The sequence below is a fragment of the Hemicordylus capensis genome, chromosome 1 (assembly GCF_027244095.1).
Source record: "Hemicordylus capensis ecotype Gifberg chromosome 1, rHemCap1.1.pri, whole genome shotgun sequence".
Taxonomy (NCBI): domain Eukaryota; kingdom Metazoa; phylum Chordata; class Lepidosauria; order Squamata; family Cordylidae; genus Hemicordylus; species Hemicordylus capensis.
Window position 1 is genome coordinate 285,814,173 of NC_069657.1, and position 21,884 is coordinate 285,836,056.

Below are 21,884 nucleotides of genomic sequence, written 5' to 3' on the forward strand. Positions count from 1 at the left end.
TCCTTTTAAAGTCATCTAAGCTAGCGGCCATCACCATATCTTGTGGCAGTGAATCCAGTGCTTAGTGGTGATCTAAAGTAATAATCCAAAATTAATGCAACAAGGCTACCTCTTTCTCTCTTTCTTTTCACCCACCTCTCTCATATGGTTCATTCTTAAAATAATCCTTTCTAGCAATAGTGGTTAGCATTTGTGTCGGCTGTAGGAATATTTTAAAGCCAGGTTCTTTCATTCTCTGCAACTCTCCTGGTCTTGTTCTTCTCTTTAGACAACCCATATCCATTAAGCATCTATCTTCACTTCAAACTGTAACACTTGGTCTTCAAGATCTCTCAAAATCAGTCTGTGTATCTTCTCTCTCTCTCTCTCTCTCTCTCTCACACACACACACACACACACACACACCAATATTATTGTGCTCTCCCCATTCTCTAAGTCAGGTTTTTCTCAACCTTGTCCTCAGATGATGTTGGACTACCACTCCCATTATCCCCAGCCACAATGGCTTCATGGATTATGGGGCCCAAGCTTGAGAACCAGGGGTGTAGCATAGGGGACCCTGGGACAAAAGTGAAGATGGGCCCTCTACCCCCCTTCTCCTCCTCCCCACCCCCAAGACTTTGACACAGAAGAAGTGTAAGGACATGGTGAAAAACAAAATGTTCTTGGCATGCCCTTTCTCTCACTCCTATGCAAATAATATCATACTCCCCACACATGCAGACATTTACTTACACACACAAACACACGCATTCCCCTGGCTCAGAAATATTTAACATAGATAGATAGATACTTTATTTACGGCCAGTGACCGTATTTAACATATCTACCCACTACCTACATATATACCTCCTGGAGAAGGCTTGTCTTTTTCAAAGTTGGGATGAGTCCTCCAGCCAGGAGCTAACAGCGTGCCAGAGAGTTGTGGAGGTGAGAAGGCGAGAGTGAAGAGCAATCTGTCCCCCTTAGAGGCTCCGAGAGGGCCCTGTCCCTTAGAGTCTCGGAGAGATTTGGTTTTCCCCCACCCCCTTGTTTAATTGTAGCTGTGCCCCTGTTGAGAAACCCTGCTCTAAGCGGTAACAAGTTCCAGGGGTGATGCTACCTGAGTTTTGGTTTCCTTTGGAAAAAAGAGAGCTGGAGACTTGTGTCATGTGTAATATGCACATATATCCAGGGAGAGAGTAATTGGAGCCCAGCAGCATGTGCACTCCTGCTAAGCAGCATCTCTCTCAGAAAGAGTCCCTGAATCCCACAAGGTGCCTCCAACTCATATTTCTCTCTCTCTCTCTCTCTCTCTCTCTCTCTCTCTCTCTCTCTTTCTCCTTCTGTCTCAATTTCAAAAATGGCTTCTTTTGCTTCTTCACATCCACACCCCTTACATCACCCCCACCACACACACACCTTAGCTGGGGTTGGGTGCATTTTGAAAAAACAAAATGGCTACCGTGCATGTGCAAATGACATCTGTGAGGCCGGAGGCCATGCCAGGCCATGTACACATGTGCAGCGGCAGCCAAAATGGAGGCCCGACACCTTTACGGAAGCCCGAAATGGCCGAAAATACTGCATTTACCCGGCTGCGGGGGTGATTTGAGAGGCCGGCAGGGGGAGGGGGAACCTTCATGGACACACACGCGTGCGCGTGCAGCCTACAGGAAGCCCCCCAAAGAGGCTACAGGTATTTAAAATCTTTTTTTTTTAATTTAAAAATTGCAGACCTGTCCGGAGGTTTGGTTCTGGTCTGGACAGAACCAGGGGGGTTCAGTTCGATCCCAAACCCCTGAACCTCCAGACCGAACCTCCAGACCACCAGACTGGTCCGCACATCCCTACAAGAAGGAGAGTTCCTCATAAAATATCACCACTGGTGTTTGCATAAATGATCCAGCAGTAGTGTAGTGTGGTGTAGTGGTTAGAGTGCTGGACTAGGACCAGGGAGACCTGAGTTCAAATCCCCATTCAGCCATGAAACTAGCTGGGTGACTCTGGGCCAGTCACTTCTCTCTCAGCCTAACCTACTTCACAGGGTTGTTGTGAAAGAGAAATTCAAGTATGTAGTACACCGCTCTGGGCTCCTTCAGGAAGAGTGGGATATAAATGTAAAATAATAATTATTATTATTATTATTGTCAATTGTATCCTTGCAGTAGTAACTAGGGCACATGATGCAGCAATCTCGCTGAAGCTAAGCTGATCTCAACTTGGGTCTATAGCCCTGAGCTCCGCAAAGGGAAGGTGGAATATAAATGTGAGAAATAAATAACTAAAACTAAGCCAGGTGTAAGATGATATACCCTCAGCTCAGTATTCCTCTTTTGGCCATGCACAGAATGCTGTGGAGAAGTCACCCTTAACCTTGACACAATAAGAGTCCGGTTTTGTTCAGCAGAACAAAGTGGCAGAATCAATAGTCGAGTCTTCACCTAGATTATCACCACCTCTGGCTGCAGTGAGGCTTCTTTCTTCTTGGCATGCTTTTTTTCCATGTGCATGGAATCCTTTTCATAGTGAAATATCCAGTCATGCAACTTCCATCTTGTGGTCTGAAATGGTTTAGCCTAGAACTGTTACCACTCATTTTAGCTGAATGTGAAGAATGCTCCCCGGACACCTTCTGAGCAATGCAAATTGTTCAAGGAGGTGTGCAATGGAAGGAAGCCGCAGCCTCAGTTTTCTAAGGCTACATTATTTTTCCTGACGAGTCATAAATTACTTTTACCACCCCCTTGACTCCAGTAGAGAATTCCAATGGTCCCTGGGGAAAATATGCTCTCGATATTCGACACAGAATGTAAAATATGGGGCTTTTTTATGATTATGGGCCATTATGGGGCCTTTTGATAACCAACTCGCAAAATAAAGATTTGTTATGGTGATGGTGGATTACTATTCCAGATGGACAGAAGTTTCATTTGCTGACATTATTACAAACAAGGTGATCCAGTTCATGGTTGCAATGTTTGCAAGGGAAGGTCTTCCTAAAGAACTTGTGACTAACAATGAGACACAGCTTACCTCATTTGAAATGTGATAAAACACAAGACTCTTTCCTTGTACCGTCCTTAGTGGAATGGATTAGTGGAAAAAATAAACAGATGAGTGAAAGAGAGTTTACAACTGGCTACTATGCAGCAGCAACAACCCTGGAAAGAGCCAATACATAATTTCCTTATCTAACCACTCCTCATTCTATTACAGGAAAATCACCTTTTGAACTACTGAGAGGATGCAAAGCTACATCAAACTTACCCAATGGCAACAATTGATAGGCCTTTCCATGTCATCGCACCATGAGGATGCAGAGATTCATGATCAAGTAAGGGAGACGCAACAAAAATATAAATTGTATGTAGATCCGAAACAGGCTTCAAAACAGCGAACATTTCAGGTGAGGGACTTTGAACAAGTACAGTTGGTTTATTAAGTGGGATGTTCCCAATATTCTAGAGCAAAACAATCGAAATAGGAGATTCTGTCCTATTGGATGATGGAAAGAAATGGAACAGTCCAATGCATGCTATGAGACAAGAGGGAAAAGCGTCTGACCTCAAGAGAAGAACTGAAGAGGAATTTGATCTTGACTTTAGTTTTGACCTCGCAGGTGAGGCTGATGAAAGTGATAGACAATCCTCAGTACCAGAAGAACAAACAGCTCCTGTTCCAAAGAACCCAGGACTTAGGAGAAGTGTGCTGACACGAGACCACCTAAAATACTTCAAGTCTTTGTCACTAAATTTTTAAACCAATTAAATTTCTGTTTGTTATAAAGGAGAGGGATGTGTTGTATCCAGTGATTTCTGCAGTTCGTTTGGACATTTGTTCCAAGGGGGATCCTGTAGGGAGTTTGGGGCGGGGGTGAGTGGGGGAGTCTGCAAAGAAAGGGAGAAAAGGGAGAAGAGAAAATGGAGTTGTTGCTCAATAAACCTTTAGTTATACCTACATAAGATTTCCTTATAAGCAGCTACAAAACACCACTGCCAGTCTGTGTGGACAATATTGAGCTAGATGGACCAATGGTCTGACTTAATAAATATAAGGCAGCTTCCTATGTTCCTGTGTAAGTTTGCCTCTTTTGGCAAGAGTCTGTCAGTTCCAGAGCAAGAGAAAAAGTCAAGTTCACAACAAGCATGTTGGGATAAAATTGTTTATTTCTTTAAACATAAAATGATGTCATTATTTCAAATGCTGCCACAGGTGTTGGTTTGTTGTTGTTTTTAATTTTTGAGAGAGAGAAAATACCACAAAATCAATCCCTTGTGAACAGAGTCATTTTAAATTGATTCATTTGCATTTGTGTGCTAACAGAAAGCCTGTTGGAAAAACAAGTGTTCACTCTTACTTGGTACTTTTTCATTATTTCAAAGGAGGTTTTTGTGTTCTACTAAACACAGAGAAGGTACAACATAAAATGTTTTTCCTTCAAGTTTAGCATGTAGGGAAATAAAGGGGCCAATTTCAGGTTACACTATCCACTTAAGCCCTATTCACACATTATGTTCAACGCACATACAGTAGTGTACTCCTTATCTGTACCATGTATTTGAAAGGCTGGAACCCTTAACTTTTAAGTGAATGCATGTACAGTCATTTTTAAGATGAACACATGTACAATCATTCACACAACAGTATGTACATCTGCACATATGTACAGACTCCTGCAGACAAGTACAACATAATATCAAAATATGGCTTTAGTGTTTGGCATAACTATTTGAAAGAGTCAGTGTAGAAATACCTATACTATGACTGCAGTCCTGCACATGCTTATTTGCAAGTAAATTCCATTAAAATCAATGTGCTTAAGATTAGACCAGAGCTGCTCAACTTTGGTTCTCCTGCACATGCTGACCTACAATTCCCACAATCCCAGGCTACTGGCCACTGTGACTGGGGATTATGTTTGTAGTTCAAAAACAGCTGGGGGGCCTGAATTGAGCAGGCCTGGATTAGACTGTTCAAGCCTCTTCCTGGGCATGTTAACGTAGAAGCAAGTCACACTTTGCACAATAGTACAATTATTGCTACCAAGAAAGAATTCATAGGATTGCAACCTTCTAAGTGCATGGACTTATTATCAGATTATTATGGGCCAATATCCATAATTTTGTACAGACCAAGAGGATGCATGATCCTTGGGGACTGCACTCACAGCACATGATACAGCACATGCTTTGCATGCAGCAGGTCTGAGTTCAATCCCTGGCATCAGCAGGTAGGGTTGGTAAAAACCAAGTAAAGCAGCTGCTAGTCAGTGTAGATAATGCTGAGCTCAGTACAAAGCAGCTGTGCAAGTATTAACATATTCATTTTCCCCAGTGAGCTATTACTGTGGAGAAGTACAACTTAAAAGCTGCATGGGGAAAGGCCAAGCTTATTTGATTTTGTGATGGGCGATCTGCTACTAAGGGTTAGAATATCTCTGCACTGCACAGTAGACAATGCCAATAAGAACAAAAATGTTTACAAAGAAGTGCTGCAACATCTCAAAGTCAGCCTAAAACAGAAGCTTACTGGGTCATGGCAAATACTTTTTAATGTTTATTTATACAGTAAATCAGGGGTTCCCAACATGTGGTACTCCAGATGTTGCTGAACTACAACTCCCATCATCCCCAGCCACAATAAATTATAGCTGGGGGTGATGGGAGTTCTAGTTCAGCAGCAACTTAAACACCACAGGTTGGGAACCCCTGCAGTAGATAAATGCTGCTCTGTGCTGCTGAGAAGCTATATGCCAATGCTTTTAGTTGTGGGGAGAAACAGAAGACAGTGCCAGCTCTAGATCTCAGGGGGTCCTTGACATATTGCCCTCCACGGCCCCCCTTGATTAGCCTTGAGAGGCTAATCCACTTTGTGTAGAGCCACCACTTTGTGTAGGCTGTAGGCACAGAGATGGTCTCAGGGATATGGGTCCTTCAGAGAGCTTTGAGCCTTCAGCAACTGCGTAGCAGTGATGACACTGAAGGCAGCCCTGAGACAGGAATATGCCAAGGCTTGTTCTGGAAGACAAGCAGAGAGAGTGAACTGCTTTCAGTTCTTTTGCACATGATGCACTCAATTTGCCTTAATCTTGTAACTCAGCAATCTTGAAGAGCAAGCTGAATTAATATCCAGTGCAAAGGGCTGGGATTTGTATTTGACGTCAGGTAGATTTGTCTGTGTGGATGAACTGGGAAATAAAATGCAAATTTAATTTTAATTTCAACCATTTCATGCATACCTCCTTGATTTGTAACCAGGCTATAAGAAAATTCAATTGGATTGATGCTGTCATGGGAATAAAGCCTCAGTAATCACAATTAAAGCCACATAACTTCAAAAGGAGCCAACCCGGAGATGTAAGCCTCAACATCCTCTATTGGTATAAATGGGTAGCATTCATTAATGTGATAGTCAACATGCTGCCACAACATCTGTAGGGAGAATCTTAGCTTTAATTTTTAATCAGTCTTTATCTAGCCAAATGCCTACACCAGGGCTGCTCAACTTCAGCCCTCCTGCAGATGTTGGCCTACAATTCCCATAATCCCTAGCTATTGGCCACTGTGGCTGGGGATTATGGGAGTTGTAGTTCAAAAACAGCTGGGGGGCCTAAGTTGAGCAGGCTTGGCCTACACTGACAAGCTTAAAACTGGACAGGTGAGTTTAAAAACATTTTCAGACAGCAAACGATAGCAAAGATTATGTGAATTGTGTGATAGCTTTCAAATATCTGCTTGGGATTTTTTTTTTTAATGGCATGCAAATATTTAAACAAAATCATGACAGCCACCCTGCATCTCAAAGATGTTTCAGGATGTTCCCTGATTTCAATTGACTTGATTCATGATAGTTCAGAGTAGGATGATAGCTACCTACTGCTTTAAGTCATAAGGGATGACTGGCTGGAAACCATTAATCTTGCTAAAGCATTTTGGTCATCACATACCTCCATGCCTAGATCCTCTCCAAGCCCCAGAAGACATAAGGAAATCGATTTCTTTCTGTAAATCATCTTCTTACATCTCACTTCCTACTGCCTATACTCAATTATAATCAATTAAACATTTCTCAAACTTGGATCCCCAGATGTTGTTGGACTACAACTCCCATTGCAGCTGGCAAAGATGGAAATTGTAGTCCAACAACATCTGGGGGCCCAAGTTTGAGAATCCCTGATCTAGGCAAAGATTTAATTGATTATTATAGGCAATAGAGAGTGAGATGTAAGAAGATGATTTACAGAAAGAAATCTATTTTCCTTATGTCTTCTTGGGCTTAGAGTGGATCTAGGCATGGAGGTATCTGATGACCAGAATGCTTTACCAAACGTTGCCTAACTTGGCCTTTTAATTTCAATGGGATGACTTTGGGCAATTGTCTTCATGTCAGCCAGTACATCCATGTTTGCAAACATTTTTTTAAAGTCATATTTGAGCTGCTTTGTTAGTTTTCAAAACTGATGAGGACTCTTTGTAAGATAAAGCATACGTTTTATATTTATGAAACAGCAAAGAGTTTCATATTTCAAATATGGATATTTAATATTAACAATAAACATCTTCTCAAAAATAAACCATGGATACAGGTCTTCAAAACAAAAATCCTAAAATCTACATATATGCTCTCCTTTGTAGTTGTACATCTCCATTAATGTCAATAATGCATATTTCTACCTAAAGACACATAGGCCACAACAATCTAGCACAAAGCTAAGCATAAGCATGCTTAAGCCCACTGGTTGATGTCCTAAGTAACATGCATACTGAATAATGTTTCACATACATAACAGAAAGGAGTAATTTTCACAGATCCTCCCTTCCTTATGCAGCCTTCTTTGTCTCCAAAAATACATCCCTGTGGGTCCCACAGCCCTCAAGGTCATATTTTCAGGAGGCATAGAGGGCTGCAGAGGGAAGAGGAGGATCAGCAGAAATTGCCCCTGCCCTGTTGCACACACCAAAATATTATTTAGTGTGAGCAGTGTTAATCTGAATATCAGCCACTGACTTCAGTGGCCTTAAATATACTAATTCTCTGCTGGATTCTGGCTGTATTTCCTTAAAGTAATGCAAATCATACCTCCATTCATTCTGCTCTTCCCTTCTGAAGGGTAAATACTGATATTTCAAATACCTAGATTATATTTACAGCTGTACAAGATTAATATCATGTAGTAAAATATCATTATAATACTATAGCAACAAAGAATATTAGGGTAGGTCTACACCAGGGCAATTTTCAGATTACACGCTACAACAGGGGTAAAATGCTTTGACTTGCCAGGATTGTATTGAAAACAATCCCCAGAATCGCAAACTCCTACAACAGGAAAATACAGCTATTTTTCTGCAATGGACTTGCCATGTTGTAGCACTATAATGCTGAGATAAAATCCAAAATAAGGCATTGGAAATGTGAACGGCACCTTGCTGTCAGCGCAGGAACTGCATTGTCACAACACAGGAAGTAAAGAAGCACACTTAGCAGATCCATAGTGACACTGTTGTAGGGTTTAATCTGGAAAGTGCTCCAGCACCCCTTGTTGCAGATTTTCATGTTTAGATTTGCCCTCCATTGCTCACTGATTCCCCAGTGCTACTCTACACATTTCGTGTTCACGTGTGCCTATCCCTAAAGGGCTTGTGGGCAGCTCTTTGAGAGCAGAATCCATTGAGAAGTTTGCCTTCACAAGCCCTGTTGAAAATGAATGAGAGTATTTATTTCAGTGGGTCTTGCATAGGGGAATTTCCCAGGGAATTGTGCATAGTCACTCTGCCACAGATGATATATTATCCCTGGAGGTAGCTTGTCTTTTCATGAGAGGAGTGAGAACGCCCTCTTTCCCTCCACCATCCTCATGTATGAAGCAAGCACTTCTCACCAACACCCAACAGCATGTGCCAGATCCATGCAAGTTACCCTTCTCTGGTATTTGAGGAAAAGAACCTCATGAATTGGGCACTCAAGGAGTCAGCATGGAGTACTCCCTTCATAAATGAGATCAACTGCGTGATCGAGGAGAGGTAGACTGCTCTTGCTGCACCATGCGGAGACAAGTGCTGCCAGGATAACACGTTAACTGGGACTTTGTTTAAAAGACTAAACAGTAGTACAGAGAATCAGTGGTGTGGGCAGGCCAAACAATAGGGTAGGAAGACTTAATACATGCTGAGCCTGGATCTTGTAAGGTATCTAGTTTTTGATTGGATGGCTGCATGCAAAATCAGCACTGAAAATATAAACACAAATTTTAGAGAGATATCTTGACGCTGAATTGCTGCAGAACAATGGCAGCAATGAGGACATTCTGGGATGTTTGTCCAAACTAGCAAGAGGAACATTGCTGGAAAGTTAGTACTTCACAAATAAGCACCAACCACAAGTGGATCACTTGATTAGGATATTTTGACAGCACCAGTTCTTCACAGTATGTTTGGGTGCAGGAGAAACAGCTGATATGGATATATATACCCTAACGTACACAAGTCTGATTGAAAATGGGAGTTCTGGGCAGGGCAGGAGTGGGGGGATAGATACGTTTACACATTTTCTTTGTCAAATTCACAAACAAAATTCATCGTGATATGACAAGCAACATCATTCCATCCCCCTGAGGCGATCATTTCAACACAGTCCTCCTCATCATAAGCATTATTCGGTTCGCCGGTGCTCCATTTGTTGAAGGTCTGCATAGGGGATCGGTCGGAGAACACAAAACTTCCCTCCTTCTCTAGATCATTAATGCCAATGAAAACTCGGCTGAGACCGGCTTGACTGATGTAAGAAGCAATCAGGCTATTGGTGTTCTCATCCTTGGGCATACTCAGTGTTCCTCCTCTTCCTTGGCAGTAGAGCTGGGCATCCATATATCTCTTTTCCTCCTTCACCAGCAAGTATGTCTTATTATCTGTCTCACGCACACCAGCAACAGCTGCGGGGGAGGGCAGTGCTGAAAAGTGAGCACTCGCATTTCTATAAACCAACTTAATACATACCATATACAGCAGCAGACACATCAACCCACAGCAAAGCAGCAAGATTCTGTTAAGCACAATTGCTCATGAAGGAGGAAATGTTTACCTTTTTTAATAAACTTTAGCTCCGTTGTCAGCAGGGCCACCTGATTGTCCATTTTCCCAATGGCTGTTCGTAGCTGGCCACATTCACAAGGAATGCCTGTAGAAGTTGGTGTATCAGTACATATTACGCATAATATTGATTTATTATTTATTCATTTATTCGATTTATATAACGCCCTTCCAAAAATGGCTCAGGGCGGTTTACATCAAAATGAAAACAATTAAAATCAATTAACCATTAAAATCAAAACTATAAAAACAGCATAAAACTAATTAACAGTTAAAACATTTAAAAAGTTTTTTAAAACCTGGAGAACCAGGCCAAATATTTACAGCAATTAAAACAGTTTGCAACAATTTAAAAACCCTGGAAGGCCAGACCAAACAGATAGGTTTTACGGGCTCTCCTGAAGGCCAGTAATGAACTCAGATTACGGATTTCTGTTGGAAGTATATTCCACAGGGCCGGAGCAGCTACAGAGAAGGCCCACCTCTGAATTGCCACCAGACAAACTGCTGGTAACTGGAGACGGAGCTCCTCAGATGACCTTAACATGCAGTGGGTATCATGCAGAAGAAGGTGCTCTTATTATCTCTTAATAGTCAAACAAAACATGTTCTTGCACTTCCTGCTGGCCACCCAGAACAACTGGATAAAGTCCACAGGGGCCAGCAACCATTTCTTCCACAGTGCAAGTAATGTCAGCCACAAGAGCAGCTGCTGTGCATTACATCCATGGACAGCCTGGTTCATACTGAGATTTTTGTTTGTTGTTCTGCATGTGATTATTGTATAGAGAATGCAAGGAAGTAAATCACATGGATATACCAAACCTCCACCCAGTGGAGAAATTAAGTGACTGGTTTGCACATGCAAACAGAACTTGAGTGAGAGCTTATAGCCTGGCATACATGTCTGTATGTACATATGTATGTATGTGAATCAATGCTTGGGAGGCGCTAGCCGCCTTTTTTAGGTAATGCCAGATAGTTTGTGAATCATCCAGTTAGAACATATACAACGCTGCTAAAGAATGGATTTTGTCGCATCTTTCTTATACAGGCTTGTAAGAAACATAATCTCATAGGTATTAAATAGATGAATGGAACTGGAGATATTAAAGCCAATGCTGGTATGGTTTACCTGGATCTCCATTAGGACCAGGTGGGCCTACATCCCCATTATCTCCCTTTTCACCTAAGGAAGGAAGAACAATAAAGTTAAACTTCTCATCAAGTGGACTAAGGCTGTTGTTTCTCTTTGATGTTCAGATACTGGGCAACATGCTGTACAGTCTTCCGTCAGGGTGAGGGACCTGCCAGGGCTGCCAAGGCAAGCCCTGTGGGGTAGCAACGAAGCTGCTGCGCAAAGACTTCAAAGCACTTCCAGGCAGCAGCACAGCGCTCCTTTCCATTGGAAACAATGGAGAGGAGCCCTGACCTGCTGCCCGGAAATGCTTTGAAGTCTTTCCCCAGCAGCTTCATTGCTACACCACTGGGGATGCCATTGGAGTTGCGTGGCCGCCCTGCTCAGTGGAAGAATGCAGCATGTAGCCCACTGACGGAGATGCACTAGATTAGAATACTACCTTGATTGACAAAGCAATGCCCAGTGAAATGAATGCAAGTGCCATCCATTCAGCGTGCTTAATGATCAGAATGCAAATCTCTAGCATCATCAACATTAATCCTTCATAACAGTGCCATTGAGCTCTAATGCAGCATTTTGAATGCATAAAGCAAACAAAGAGCTTCGGTTAATTTTTCATTGTTGTTGCATTTTCAATAAGCAGTACAACTGTATTACATTGTACAGCTTAATACAATTTTGTTACATTGGGCAAGTAGAACAACTTTTACCCGTTGTTTAAGTAAACGAGTCACAAGCAATCACGTTTTGGGAAAGTGTTCCAAGCATCAGGGTGCTAAGACAGAAAAGGTCCTGTCAGCCACCCATCTTCTACTACTACTACAACAAATATTTATACAGTATATCACTTTTCAGCAAAAGTGCTCAAGCAGTTTACAAAGATCAGGTAAAATCTATATATTTCAAAAGTAGGGGCATCCACAACAGGGTCTCAAGTAGCCTACCTCTTTTATTAAGCAATTTATTAAGATTTTTCATTATCTACAAACAGTGGACAGCAACCAGACTGTTTGCCTGTGAGACTATGTCCCATTTAAATTAACGGGACTTATGTCAAGTCATGATTAACATGCCTCATTTATTTCAATGATGCTTAGTCATGACTAACTAGTCTAAATGCCCAAAATAATAATAAAAAAATTAAAGAAATGCTACAGATTGGCCAGGGCATTTTGGTCTGGATTCAAATTATACAGCTTGGATGTAGGACTGGAACAAGAGAACGTGGCACTGGGCAGCATTCAAACTTATTTTTATTCAAATAATCCAAAATGTATTCAATTAGAGACAAATTAGAAGGCCAGTTCTAATGCTATGGCAGCTGTTCTTATGATTTAACCAAAAATCATAAGATTTGTTTCCAGGTACTGTGCTGTTTCCAGGTACTGTTTCAATATATAATGGCTAACATAGTTTACATGTCTTTTATGTGATTAAAAGATAGGGGGATTCTCCCCAGTCTTTGAAACCCTGAATATGTGAGGGAAACTCAAGTTCACATATTTGCCATTTCACTGATCATGGCATGTGAAAATGAAACATAAGAAACAAATTAAGTCTATCAGATATAACATTTAACATATTCTGGTAGGGTGGGAAATACCTTTTGAACCAATGGGGCCAATTTTTCCATGTCGACCCATGCCACCCTTTTGTCCTTTGTCCCCCATTTCTCCTAAGGGGGGAAAAAAATCAAAGACAAATGATAAACATGAAAGAGGGTTTTTAAAAAATATATATATTATTTCCCTGTCTCATGGGTTTTTTTTAAACAAAACGTAAGTACAATTTTTTCCCAATTGCCAAACATGCAAAACTTTAAATTCCAGGTCATTAGAATTTTCTAAATTACTTAACAGTGAAAGAATATGAAAGATAATGTCCATATAGAAAAACTGGTGGCAGTATTTAAGTTCTGAATGATCTTAAATATTGCCACCAGTCTTTAAGTGAAAATTAATGCTTTCAAGCAAAGTGCATGGTGAGAGTCAGAAAGAGGAACAACTTCCTGAACAGATGATCAGTCACAAGCTTCAAGACATGATTATCACCTGTAATGACAGATCTCAGAGATTAAAGCCTGATTTTAGAGATAGCGGCTGACATGCAGACCAGCACTGCATGGGTGCAACAGTGGCGGTCATCCAGACTAACCCTGTGCCATTGCATTGGGGGGAGGCAGGGTGATTTTTTTATGAACTCTCCTTGCCTAGGCTCTGTAGCCCACTGTTCCTGCCAAAACTATGGAACATATTTTTGGGAGGCACAGTGCTGGTGGGCTTCAGAGGGAAGGGGAGATTGTCAAAAATCACCCCTCCCTACCATGTGATGGCGCAGCATTAATCTGGATGCCAGCCACTGTTACACCCATTCAGTGCTAGTCTGCATGTCTGCCTCCAGGCACATTTCAGGGTTTAAAATATGGACTTCAAAATCAGTTCTAGATTTGGATATAGAAACCTGATCTAAGGTTTTAATTTTCCATATTTTACCTCTTATCAGATATTCTTGGATTGTAGTCTTCCAAGCTAAAATCTGAATCCTGAATTTATTCCTCTACATGTTTGTTAAAGCATAAAGTAAAGCACAATTTAGCATGAGAAACTAGTTTTATGTATGTTTATATTTGTTTGTTTATCAAATTTGTACACAGCCCCAAATTTTCATCTCTGGGAGGTTAACAATAACATAAAACAGGTTAAAAACATACACAAAAGCTTAGAACAATTTAGATGATTTTTTAAAAAAACTTAAAAATTTGAACAGCAGAAAAAGCTTGGGTGAAGTGGTGGGTTTTCAAATGCTTCTTAAAAATTGTCAGAGATGGGGAGGATCGTATTGTAGTAGGGAGTGCATTCCACAGTCTCAGAATAGTAACTGAGAAGGCCCGTCCCCGTGTGGCCACCAGCCAAGCTAGCAGCAACTGGAGACGGACCTCTCCAGACGACCTCAATGGGTGGTGGGATTCATAATGAATAAGGCGTTATCTTAAGTACCCAGGGCCCAAGCCTTTTAGGGCTTTATAGGTTATAACCAGTACTTTGTATTTTGCCCGGAAACCTATTGGCAGCCTGTGTACCTCTATCAGCAAAGGAGTGATGTGGTCTCTCCAAGATGACCCAGAGACCAACCCGGCTGCCGCATTCTGTACCAACTGGAGTTTCCGGACTATGTACAAAGGCAGCCCCACGTAGAGCACATTGCATAAGTCAAGTCTGGAGCTTACCAGCATATTCACCACTGTTTTGAGGTCGTTCATCTCAATAAATGGATGCAGCTGGTGTATCAGCTGAAGCTGATAGAAAGCCCCTTTGGCCACTGCCTCAACCTGAGATACCAGGGAGAGGTGTGGATCCAGAAGTACTCCCAGACTGTGTACCTGTTCCTTTTGGGGAAGTGAATAATTTATAATTTATGCAATTATTTTACAGATGTAGTGTTGGTGAGGCACTGAATTCCTGCAAACCAAAGCTCATACATCAGGAGCCACCCTTGGTAATGCGTTTGCTCCTCCCCCGCCCACTCCTTTGGTTCCAATTTCTCCCCACCCCCACACCTTGCCTCTTTTTAAACCATGGCTTAGTTTAGTGTAACATAGTGATGCTAACTATGGTTAACACCGTTCCCCCGTAATCAGGGTTTCTGAATGCACTTCCTGCTTTCAATCCTGGGTACGAGAAAACCAGGTAAACATTAGCCACGATTAGTCTTGGTGCAGATTTAATGCTAAACCACATTTAAGGCTGATGAAGGCAGAAAGAGAGGAATTTGTACTAGAAAGGGAACAAGGGAATGGGAGGTAATACATGTTTCTACTGCTGACTCCTGATTCACAAACCATGGTGTAGGGAACTGGCATGATAGCTACTCTGGACTGTACAGACTGAAAATAAGAAAACTTCTAGGAAGGAAAAAAGAGGTGAACCTAGTAAAACACACAATGAACATTTATATACAAAAGAGGCTTTCATACAAAATGCAGTCTTTATAGTGGAGAATTAAATTTAACTGGAGATGAAGTAACACTATGAAGTTTAGGTGCAACAAACTGGGTTCACCATGCAGTGTTGTATTGGGAGTTGTAATGCATCAACAATACCACAAACAAGAGGAGATGTACCTAATCAGAGGTCAAAAACAAAAAGGATAAAATACTGGCCAACATCCTGACTAACAAAGCACGTGTGCAACAACCAAAGTTTCACTAGTGCAAGAAGCTTGCACAGTCACACTAAAAATGGGGATTCACAGAGCTGCACTCTATATCTCCTGTGCAAAAGTTCCCTTTAAAACTAATGAGGTGTGCCACAGACTGTGTACCTGTTGCGCAAGCACAAGTATGCTTGCCGTAGCACGACACTAGTCTGGAACACAAGCTCCAGACTTAGCACAAGTAGCTAGTGCAACAGCTTTGCATTAGCACTGAGTCCTTCTGCAAGTACTTTGTCAGTCAGGATATCAGCCACTATCTCAAAGTGCCACTATGTTTTCATTGTTATGCCCAATGCATTTCGGAGGACTCCTTCCCCAGGAGTTTTCTAAATGGCTCAGCAACTCTGCTAGGATCTTTGTAGCTGTATTCAGTGATGTAGTTGCAAATTCAGAAGTGCAGGCTCTCGCCATGACAGCCCCCATGGCCATGCCCACCCTAACAGCCAGAGAAGCCGAGAAGCACCAGCGCTCCGTCCCTGTGCGTCTCCCCTCCACTGCACCCCTGGCTGTATTCTGAAGTGGGGGAAAGAGCTGCTATTAGATCCTAACAGAGTTTCTGAGCCATTCAGACAGGCTCTGGTGAGGCAGTCTTCTGAAACACGTTGGGCATAACACAGGGGTGTATCTAGAGTAAGGCAGACAGGGCACGTGCCCCAGGCGCCACTTGAAGGGGGCGCCATTTTTAAAAATTAAAATATTAAAATTAATGGCCGTTGAAAACAAAATGGCCACTGCACATGCTCAAATGGCCTCTGCGAGGCCCTAGGCCATGCCAGGCCTTGCAGAGGCCATCTGAGCATGTGCGGCAGCCATTTTGTTTTCAGTGGCCATTTTAAAAATATATATATATATTTAAAAATGGCCACTGCACATGCTCAAAATCGTCCCCTAGAGGCCAGCAGGGGGAGGAAGAACCTTTGCAGACCCTCACCCCCACCCCACAGCCTTTAGGAAGCCCCCTGAAGGGGCTACAGGGAAAAAAAATTAATATAAGTCGCTGTACACATATTCAGATTGGCACTATGTACAGAGAATCAGGGCTCGTGAATACTGAACTGAAGCTTATGAGCTAGGATTGTATTCATTTGCTCTTACGTTGCTTCTTGTGATAAGTGAGTAAAATGTGATGTCTTAATAATATGGCTATTAATGGTGAGTTTGTCTTTGAATCAGTGTGAAATCCTTAGTATTAAGGACCACTGGGAGTTTCTTGCTCTTTTTTTCTTATTTTAATTGTCTTTCTGAAATACTAGAATATATTCCAAGCAGTGACACAGTTTACTCTGCATATCCTTTAATTATTTTCAGAGTATCTGGAAAAAGTCAAATTCTTCATTGATTTTTAAAACTTATGTAATAGTGATGCTACAATGCATAGTAGAGAATTAGACAGGCACTTCTGTTTAGTTTTCCAAGTACACCTCCACATAGTATTTGGGTATTTCATGTGCCCCAGCATACTGAAATTTGTAGTTTTCCAGCATTTTTTGGTCTGGCTATGTCCACTGCTAAATAGTTCTTGAAATATTAAAAGATTAACAAGCTTGACTTGTATTTTTCAGCTGATATTATGGTAAAGTTATCTGAAAGATGGGTGTCAGTCAGGGAGGATTAACCAGAGCTATTCCAATTGGAAAGGGGGTCCGTCAAGGATGTGTGCTGGCGCCCTTGCTGTTTAACCTTTTTGTTAATGATATGGTGACCCATCTAGATAGCTGTGATTTCCATCCTCCCAAGCTAGCTGGAAGAAGTATCTCGGTGTTGCTGTATGCGGATGACGCGGCCATTCTGGCCAGAACCCCAGTCGGTCTAAGGAGTGCCTTGGGGGCATTGGCTGTTTATTGTAAGAGAGAACAGCTGAGTATTGATTATCAGAACATGAAGGTGCTCTCCTTTGCTAGGAAACCTAAGAGACGGGTATGGAAGATTGAAGGACGAAGGATAGAGCAGGTCCAAAATTTTGTATACTTGGGGGTAGCTGTTCACTCATCGGGATCAAGACGGGCCCATGCCTCTCATGTGGCCCAGACTGCCCAAAACAGTGCCTGAGCTATTTTGTGGTTCTATAGAACCAGGGGAGGGTATTTTATCCCCGCAGCCTTAAAACTTTTTCAAGTGAAATCATTGGCACAGTTACTGTATGGTGCCCAATTGGGGTCCTTACCCAGATCTGTCCCCCTTAGAAGTGGTGCAGTCTAAGTTATTGAGAGCAATATTTCAGACACCCAAGTGTACCTCTAATGCGAGGCTCAGATTGGAGTCGGGTCTCATTAGAGTTGAGGCCAGATGTTGGCAAATGGCGCTGTTTTATTGGCTGAGAGTTTTTTCCTCGGACACAGGGCTGAGCCGCTTAGTATTAGAGGATTCTTATCAGTTGACCTGGAAGTGCGCTCTGAACCAAAAGATGACCACTTTGGGCCTCGATCAGTCTGCCCTGCTTATGCAAAGTTTGGAGACAGCTAGGAAGCTCATCAAACAGAGAATTGAGGATACTGAGAGACAAACAGATATAGCAAGGGTACCTGACTTTCAGAGCCAGGAATCAGTCAGATATAGTTTGGCCCCAGCATCCTACCTCACTGTCTTGGAGGTGCCCCCATTTAGAAGAGTTTTTACCCTGGCAAGATGCAATGCCCTGCCTTGAGCCCTCTTAGAGGGCTGATATAGAGGGATTCCCTATGGGAAGAGGCTCTGCCCATGTGGTGAGGGTCAAGTGGAAACAGTCACCCATGTGCTATTGGAATGTTTGTTCTATAGAGACCTGCGCCGGGATCTCATTTACCCTTTGATAGCTAAATGCCCAGGTCTTGACGCTCCTCAGATGACTGACAGGCTGTTGGAAGGAAGTAATTCCTGAGCCACCAGACAGGAAGCTAAATTTTGTAGTGCAGCCCTCCGTTTGCGGAAGAACTTAATAATGGGAAAATAGGCAATGAATTTAAGGCCAGAGCAACTTGTAGCCATAATGTGGCTAGCTGCAGGTGGGCACGCAGGTACTGGTATCACCTGTATATCAGCTGTAAATCTAATGACAATATTTTCCAGAGCTCCTGAATTGTTTAACCCCTCTCAGATTTAGGAGTCGAGAAGGCAACTGGTTGAGTTTTGATTTGTGTGTAATAGCCTCATAAGTAGGAAATACTGCTGCCTCCTTTATCTCCAATTATTTTAGTAGTATTTTCATTACCTTGATCTATGCTGAGGAGGACTTTTTAAAATTTATTTGGTGTTATTGTTTGCAATAGAAGTTTGATTGTCTTTTCTTTTACATTTGTTTTAACCTCATGCTGGTCGCTGACCGAAATAAAGAGATCTAATGGGTGTCAGATGTTTGGACAGGGGGTGCAATTTCAGTGCTTGTCATGGCGCTGTTTTCCCTAGATATGCCTCTGGCATAACAGTAAAAACATAGGGGCACTTTGAGAAAGCGGTTTCTCCTTTGTGTGTATTAACAATAGCCAAGAGCATCTTTTACTCCCAGGGCACAATTGCCAAAGACTACAATTACCGTAAGTTTCATTGAAATGAATTGTCTGTGCCATCCCGAAACAGGTCTGAAATGACAGTCTTTGTATCTAATTTATGCAGTATAAACTCTGAACAACACAGCTGTATGGCTCATCCCTTTTTCTTAAATTTCAAAACTACATTAATGAGGAGTGCATGACAGCCTCAGATATGCCCTCCAGAAGATGCCACAAAATGAGCATTGGAACCTCACAGCAGGAACCAAGAAGGTTTTTCAGTTCTAATGACAATGCTATACAACACTTTATAGCACTTTACAGCAGAGTTGTGGCAAAATGAGCCACTTAAAAATTGGCTGCCTCAGCAATTTTTAATGAATAAGAAATAAATACGCACATTAACGCACAAATCAGATATAAATACTGTCAACAATACTTCAGCATCTGGCTGTCTTGTTCATTAGTTGCCCAGGCTTTCTATTATGTATGCACCGGAATTTGTTGGAAGGAAGCTGGATTTGCTCTTTGTGTGACTTTAGAAAATGTTATTATTCTATAGCATATAAAATGAGCTGAAGCATGAAAACCCTCTGACTGTTATTTCTTCTGTGTCGATTCCATTCCAAGTAAGCAACCACTACAGTGCAGGTAGCCCAAGATTAGAACAAGCCCAAGAGGAACCTTCACATTGTCCAGACTCCTCCATCTGCCTGCAGCAACAATTGCTTCTGAAGGCAGGCCCTACATCTGAGGTGCCAGAGTAAGCTGCTGCAAACTCTCTCTCCCCCATCACAGCCTGATTCTCCCGATTCCCTCTTATCTCCGCACACCAATTCCTCCCCAGTACCCAATATCCCTCCATTGATTCCCCACAAGCCCCAGCAGTTCTTTCCCTTCAGCCCTCGCTGGTTCCTTCTTCCCCACAAGCCCTGCTAGTTCCTTCCCTTCCCCCAAGCTCCATCGATTCATTTCCAGCTAGTTTCTTCCCTCCCATCAAGTCCCACTGATTCCCTCCTGTTGATTTTTTCCACTGATCCATTCCCAAGCCCTATTGGTCACCTCCCCACAAGCCCTGCTGATTCCCTCCCTGCCAGTTCCTTCCCTTCCACCAAGCTCCCTTTACTTGACTCATCGCCACAATCACTCTGCATTTTCGATAGGTAGGAGATAGTGTGCAGTGGCAGTAAACAATGCAAAGTCACTTCCTGCTGTTGTGTTTGCCTGCCATGTGCCTTTTCAAAAGCCCAGGCTATGGTGGGATGGTCAGGAGGTAGGAGAAGAGCAAGGGTGATGGTGGTGAGGGTTGATGTGCACACAGCACCACCAGGTTAAGCTCGGGAGGGTGGCAGGCAAAGTGAGGTGGCCAGAGGTGATGGATAGTGGAGACAGCCAATTTGCCCTTCTACCAACCCACTCCTGAGAAGATCATAAGAACATAAGAACAGCCCTGCTGGATCAATCCCAAGGCCCATCTAGTCCAGCATCCTGTTTTGCACAGTGGCCCACCAGATGCCACTGGAAGCTACAGGCAGGAATCGAGGGCATGCCCTCCCTCCTGCTGTTACTCCCCTGCAACTGGTACTCAGAGGCATCCTGCCTCTGAGGCTGGAGGAGGCCTATAACCCTCCGACTAGTAGCCCTTGATAGACCTCTCCTCCATGAAGTTATCCAAACCCTTCTTAAAGCCATCCAGATTGTTGGCTGTCACCACATCTTGGGGCAGAGAATTCCCAAGTGGATTATGCATTGTGTGAAAAAGTACTTCTGTTTGTTGGTCCTAGATTTCCCGGCAATCAATTTCATGGGATAACCCCTGGTTCTAGTGTTATGGGAGAGGGAAAAGAATTTCTCTCTATCCACTCTCTCTGCAACATGCATGATTTTATAGACCTCTATCATGTCTCCCCGCAGTCATCGTTTTTCTAAACTAAAAAGTCCCAAGTGTTGTAGCCTTGCCTCATAAGAAAGGTGCTCTAGGCCCCTAATCATCTTGGTTGCCCTCTTTTACACCTTTTTCAGTTCAACAATGTCCTTTTTTAGATGTGGTGACCAGAATTGTATGCAGTACTCCAAGTGTGGTTGCACCATAGTTTTGTATAAGGGCATTATAATATTAGCAGTTTTATTTTCAATCCCCTTCCTAATGATCTCTAGCATAGAATTGGCCTTTTTCACAGCTGCCGCACATTGAGTCAACACTTTCAACGAGCTGTTTACCACGACCCCAAGATCCCTCTCCTGGTCAGTCACCAACAGCTCAGATACTATCAACATATACTTGAAGTTGGGGGTTTTTGTCTCAAAGTGCATCACTTTGCACCTGCCAACACTGAACGACATTTGCCATTTCATTGCCCACTCACCCAATTTGGAGAGATCATTTTGGCTAAATGTTCCTCAAACTCTCTTTTTGCCTCCCTTATTGTTACCTTGCATTTCTTTTGCCAGAGTTTGTATTCCTTTCTGTTCTCTTCATTTGGACAGGCCTTCCAATTTCGGAAGGAAGTCTTCTTCCCTTTTATGGCTTCCTTGACGGTACCCGTTAGCCATGTTGGCATCCTCCTGGACTTAGTGGTACCTTTCCTCCTTTTGGGTATACAGTCTAACTGGGCTTCTAGTATTGTGGCTTTGAGTAAACTCCATGCACTCTGGAGTGAAGTGACTCTCCTGATTTTCCCTTTCAGCTATCTTTTCACCATACTCCTCATTTTGGAGAAGTTTCCTCTTCTGAAATTCAAAATGTCTGTGTTAGACTTCCTTGGTGATTCTCTCCACACATGTATGCTGAATTTGATGGCACTATGGTCACTGTTCCTGAAAGCGTCGATGACACTGAAATCGTGCACCAGGTCCTGGGTGCCACTCAGAATTAAGTCCAAGGTCGCCTTCTCTCTGGTTGGTTCCAAGACCAACTGTTCTAGGGCACAGTCATTTAGTGTATCTAGAAATCTGACCTCTTTGTCATGACCTGACTGTGAATTTACCCAGTCTATG

At 42.6% G+C, this 21,884-nt stretch overlaps 1 protein-coding gene across 2 annotated transcripts in view; it reads right to left on the bottom strand.

The window, feature by feature from the left end:
* Positions 1-7,497: 7,497 nt before the first annotated feature.
* COLEC11 (collectin subfamily member 11) overlaps positions 7,498-21,884 on the bottom strand; it is a 36,266-nt gene continuing 21,879 nt past the window's right edge. Inside the window, exons 4-7 of one of the 2 annotated variants that reach the window (XM_053285940.1) lie at positions 12,815-12,886; positions 11,206-11,259; positions 10,063-10,158; positions 7,498-9,913 (exon numbers count right to left, since the gene is read on the bottom strand). In XM_053285940.1, coding sequence (XP_053141915.1) covers positions 9,522-9,913; positions 10,063-10,158; positions 11,206-11,259; positions 12,815-12,886 — 614 coding nt within the window. In that variant the 3' untranslated portion in view covers positions 7,498-9,521. Of the gene's footprint in view, positions 9,932-10,062; positions 10,159-11,205; positions 11,260-12,814; positions 12,887-21,884 lie in introns of both variants that reach the window. The other variant, XM_053285939.1, reaches the window with a different exon arrangement.